Source organism: Diaphorina citri, unplaced genomic scaffold (genome assembly GCF_000475195.1).
Source record: "Diaphorina citri unplaced genomic scaffold, Diaci psyllid genome assembly version 1.1 scaffold930, whole genome shotgun sequence".
NCBI lineage: Eukaryota > Metazoa > Arthropoda > Insecta > Hemiptera > Psyllidae > Diaphorina > Diaphorina citri.
Genome location: NW_007378361.1, coordinates 35,182 through 41,085, shown reverse-complemented (window position 1 = coordinate 41,085; position 5,904 = coordinate 35,182). Strand labels below are relative to the sequence as shown.

At 39.9% G+C, this 5,904-nt stretch overlaps 1 protein-coding gene across 1 annotated transcript; it reads left to right on the top strand.

Moving 5' to 3' along the window:
- The first annotated feature begins 266 nt into the window (after window positions 1-266).
- Window positions 267-4,392, top strand: LOC113469028. The gene is made up of 6 exons (XM_026826425.1): window positions 267-448; window positions 538-1,133; window positions 1,203-1,469; window positions 1,829-2,115; window positions 2,180-2,580; window positions 4,326-4,392. Exons 1-6 carry the CDS (start codon window positions 381-383, stop codon window positions 4,390-4,392), a joined length of 1,686 nt encoding a protein of 561 aa, XP_026682226.1. The 5' UTR covers window positions 267-380.
- The last annotated feature ends 1,512 nt before the right edge of the window (window positions 4,393-5,904 follow it).

Here is a 5,904-nt window from a genome sequence, read left to right as displayed (position 1 = left end):
CAGGGTTTGAATAAAACGAATCAATTAGCAAATAGTGACTTGGATAGAAGAAAATCCATAAGCAATAATCGGACGAAGCGAGAAATTTACCGATTAGATGTAAATAAAGACACCCTCAGCGATCATGATCAAGTTGCGAGAGAAGAGATAGATGGTATTGCGATACCAAATGTCAAGTATCTGGACAAAACAAATGCATCGCATCACGTGATGAGCTCGGATTCAACATAAGCAATAATCGGACGAAGCGAGAAATTTACCGATTAGATGTAAATAAAGACACCCTCAGCGATCATGATCAAGTTGCGAGAGAAAAGATAGATGGTATTGCGATACCAAATGTCAAGTATCTGGACAAAACAAATGCATCGCATCACGTGATGAGCTCGGATGACAATGTAAAAAATCATGTGAATAGTACACAATTATTTGAAACTATCATGTTCCACCATGTAAATAGAAAAAATACGTTTAGCAATTTGTACGATAGCCTTTCATATTCTAATAGCAGTAATTCTAGTACATTGCTATCATGTTTGTAAATAGAAAAAATACAACGTTTAGCAATTTGTACGATAGCCTTTCATATTCTAATAGCAGTAATTCTAGTACATTAGAGAATTTAGCAAAACATAGAAGAGACACTAGTAAAATTAGAATCACACCTGGCAAATCAAAAACCGTGATCCGAAGTAGCGATCACAAACGGCAGAGACCAAGAAAAGATATTCAGAAGATGCAACAAGTGCAGCATGAGCTTAATAATGATTACTTTGTCCGAGACGAAGGCGCTGAAGTTGGAAGGAATGAACAAATGGTAGAATACGATGTCAATACGGATGCACAGAATAACGAAGACGAAAAACTCTACAACCACAAGTTAGACCGATCCTTATTCGACAGAACAAATCACAACTATAACAGCAACAACCCCATCCATTCAATCAACCAGCTGTACACATCGTTTCAATCCCAAGACATGAGTGACTATTCAACCTACGCCACTAATAATAAGAATCGCAACATTGAGCAGAATCCCATGACACCTTACTTTGAATCTTCCTCTATATTACCAAGCTTCACAACACCACGGACCTATCAGGACTCGAATATGATGAGAAAGTTTCCACAAGGCTATTACTACATGAGAGCCACCACAACCACGGAATCTCCAGACTACGAATACTTCGAGGAACCACAAGGGTATTACTACATGAGAGCCACCACAACCACGGAATCTCCAGACTACGAATACTTCGAGGAGGAAGTACAAGAGCTTCCTATCATCGAGGCTAAAAAGCGATGGTCACAGCCAGCACTCAACAATTACAACTTCCGACCCCTTAGTAAACTCTCGTCTGGTTATGGTTATGGGTACAGCGCCCCTGACCAGTATCACACAGGCTATGGGTCAAGTGGTCCTAGCTATCATCCGGACTACGGACATAGTGCACATGGTCACAGTGGTAAATCCGCCCCGGGCGGGAATCGAACCCGCGGCCTAGCGCTTACAAGGCAGACGCACTACCAACTAAGCTAACTAGGCTGGCTTGGACATACTTGCTTTAGAGAGAACGTCAGATCCTGTATTCCTAACACCTACTATAAATCGCCTAGGCCTGATGGTTGATATATCAGTGATCTTTGATCAAGGCCAGTAGAGTCAATTACCTATTAGAATTAGATATGTTTAGGCTATTCCGTTACCTACACATTTGAAATTAGGTCCTTCTACTTGAAGAAAGGTACAGCGCCCCTGACCAGTATCACACAGGCTATGGGTCAAGTGGTCCTAGCTATCATCCGGACTACGGACATAGTGCACATGGTCATGGTCATACACATCATCATATTCCTGTCATCACGGAGACTATCATACACAAGCCTGCGCCTCACAAGTTTGACTTCAAGAAGCTTGCGATCATCGCGCTGTTAAAGTTCGGTCTATCCAAACTGAAGTGGTTCCTCCTGTTGAAACTTCTCCTTCTCAAACTTCTCAAGCTCAAGTTCATTCTGTTTTTGCTCTTCTTGAAACTCTACCTCTTCTTCAAATTCCTCAAGTTCCTTAAGTTCTTGAAGCTCCTCCTGATTCCTCTCCTACTTCTACCTGTTAAAGTTCGGTCTATCCAAACTGAAGTGGTTCCTCCTGTTGAAACTTCTCCTTCTCAAACTTCTCAAGCTCAAGTTCATTCTGTTCTTGCTCTTCTTGAAACTCTACCTCTTCTTCAAATTCCTCAAGTTCCTCAAGTTCTTGAAGCTCCTCCTGATTCCTCTCCTGCTTCTACCACTACTTCCTCTCCTACTCTTGGCATCATTACTTCTGTTCCTGCCGGTGCCCGTGTTGGCACCCGCAAGCACTGCAACGACCACATTCTTTGTACCTGGCACGGGGAAGCGAAGACGCAGGAGGAGAGACATTGTTGGCGTTGGGAAGTATCCAGTGGATGTCAAGTTTGGGAATTTCCTGGACTCAGAGGAGGCACTTCTTCTCGTTCAAAGGATACAGGGAGCAGAGGAATTCATTGTGAAACTCGTGTGTGATAACCAGGATGGCAGGAGAGAATCAAATAGTGTATACAGGTGAGCCAACAGAAGCATTGTTAAGAGTTATACTGATAATTTTGTTAAGAGTTGTACTTTTTGGAATAATTATTTTACGCTTTGTAGACAGAGCAAAGTTTGTCAACACAAAGTACCTAGTGTGACCGTAGAATCATCTTGTCATCGGGAAAGTTGCATGGCACTCTGAGATCACCAACAATTGAATGGGCAAGGCAAAAATTTAATAAAAAAATCCCGCTACAAATGAGTAGCCCAGCTCCAAAAGGGGACAAATTTTACGGTGCCAAAACTGGACATCTCAGAAGTTTGACCTTATCAAAACTAATTGATGTCAACTTTGCCAGGAACCAGGAATACCATATATACCAACAGATTTCCTCAGACTTTAGCTTTTTTTTTCAAGACCAAAACCAGTAAAATCGGTTGCTTGTTTCAAAAGAGTGGTGAAAAGACTTGGGCATGATGGATAGTGTGATTATGGGTTCACTTGGTGAACTTCACTCCTGCTTTCGCGTGGATAAGAGACATCGCACTATGGTAATTTTGTTAAGAGTTAGGTATACTGATAATTTTGTAAAGAGTTATACTGATAACTTTGTTAAGAGTTGTACTGATAATTTTGTTAAGAGTTGTACTGATAACTTTGTTGTCGGTATACTGATAATTTTGTTAAGAGTTATTATTATTACTATTTTGTTGTTGTTAGTTTTGATGCCTTTTTTACTTTCCTTATCCTATAGGAAGGAAAGTAATGTTTTAGATCATGTTTTCCTTTAAAATGTCCATTTTCTCATGTCCACTTTTGGAACTGGACTACTCAAATCTTCATACTTTATCTTCTATTTTTTATAGCTAGCGAGTGGTAGGATATTGAGTGTTAGATAGCTCATGTCCACTTTTGGAACTGGACTACTCAAATCTTCATACTTTATCTTCTATTTTTTATAGCTAGCAAGTGGTAGGATATTGAGTGATAGACTGATAGATAATTTTCCACAATGGACTCATTGGGCGCGTGTCAGTCATTCATCACGGCATGAGCTATTTGGAACTGGACTACTCAAATCTTCATACTTTATCTTCTATTTTTTATAGCTAGCAAGTGGTAGGATATTGAGTGTTAGACAATTTTCCACAATGGACTCATTGGGCGCGTGTCAGTCATTCATCACAGCATGAGCTAGATCTCCCATGACATGATCGGTTTACTATTTAGCGATCCTGAAAACATTATTGGTTTACTATTTGGCGATCCTCGAAACATTATCGGTAGACTACTATTGGGTGAGTCTGAAGATATTTTCTCAAAGAAGGTTCAAATCAAAATCAAATCGTGAATTATTTGTGGTAAAAGAAAGCCTGTTTACCAACTTCTCTGTATATCACAGCATTACTAAGTGCCTTATTTGCAATCGATTTCCATATTTCAATAACCTTTTTACACTGGTAATGCCGCCACTGGTCGCAACTCGATTGTGGGGTGTCCAAACTTTTAACGATAAAACATGTAAAAAAAAAAAAAAGATCCAACTTTTAGTGGAAATTTTGTCTCGTGGTGCAATCAACTGATTAGGACCAGCGCTAGAAGTCAAGATTTCAATTCTAACAAAAGTTAAAAGGGTAACTTTTGTAGGCATTATTAAACGTTTCAATAAAAATGTAAAAAAGTTGCCGATTTCCGGTACACCGCACACTTGATATTCAAAAGATGTGTGAATTACTAAATTCTAATTCAACGTGTGTATGTCTGCTTCTCTTTCCAGGTGGCTGAGTCAACTATCCAGCGCCTTCGGACTCACCAATTCAAGATTTTGTGATAAAATGGTTTAGAGACTTAGCTCGTTTAGACTATAGAGAAAAAAGGAAAAAAAGTTTACTTGATAGAAGATTCCCCTTAACTAGGCTTGCCAAATATCCGAAATGTTGATTCGGGACGCGACCCCGCGACAAAAACGGAAAATCGGAACAAAACGCCCCAAAAGAAAAACTGAACGGGACGCCGGGACACCCCCTGAAATTCGGGACCGTCCCGGCCAATTCGGGACGTTTGGCAAGCCTACCCTTAACCGATGTGAACAGTCCCGGTAGTGACATCGAATTCATATCCGAGGGACTCGGGTTCGAATCCCAAGAGCGACATGAATAAATTGAGTCACAGAAAGATCATTAGGAAGAATCAGTTCAAAACTTGAGGTTAATTATTAACCTCAAGTTTTGAACTGAATTAACCGTCAATTTAACCTGTAAGGACATGCAGGCTGGTGTGCATACTTATGCATAGACTATGTACCTATATGGTATCAGCTTAACCCCATACACAAAAAGCCCAATCTGAGGCTTAGGTGTAGGGGCTGGACAGCCCTAAAGGATGGGTTAAGCTTCTACGAATGTACATGGTATGCATATGCATAGTCGTTAAGAACTAAGGCGAATGCTCTCTGCTTTTATGAACTCCTTTTCTTGTAGATTATGTACTTATAGCAAAATGAATGTACTCGAATACTAGATGATGAATATTTCTGTAATGTTTAAAATTTAACTCATTTGTATGAAATCAAAGGAGTAAGTTTGTATTAACTTATTTGTTGGTACACACGCTTGGTAAAACAATCCAAACACTAAAAATGGTTTTTTGGGTGAGTAAAGAACACTTGGATTTATGTTTTACGTTTGTTTTAATGTAATGACAAATGGATCCATAAAGCCAAGTGTTCTTACTCACCCAAAAACCATTTTTAGTTCTTGGTCAGCCACGTGACCTGGCTCCATCTATTGTCCCTTCCATAACATCCTTTAGCAGCGTTCCTTCAAGTGTTCTAAGTACAAGCCGGTTCCACAGAAACCCATGTGTTAAATTGGCTCGTCCTGAACCGCAGTCAACCATCGCGCATCGTGAGGACTTGTGCTTGTTATTTTCAAGCTGAGAGAACGCTTTGAAACTATCAGCTAGCTAGGCTGGTTAGGGCTAGCTGTTCTTCTCCCTGTTTATAGTCTCACAGCCAGACGCTAATCTTCTCTGATTAACGTCCCCTAGCAAGACAACAGATCCAAGCTGTATTGGTGTTTTCTATCTTTAGCCTTTGCAGCTAATTTCCTTTAGAGATGACTAACCAAAATGGTTTTTAGCAAAGTCAAACTTTATACGTACCTAAGTGGGTCGCTTCTTCTCTATTCCTTTTGCTACTTAAGTAAAGTACAATATCTCATACCTGACTCCATTTGTTCAATCTTCTAGCTTCTTTTTCTTTGTACTTTTTTCTTTCAATAATGCTCTTTAAAAGCGGTCGAAAACCGCCAAAAAGCGGTCAAAATACCGCCAACCGCAGCACCTATTTTAACCAA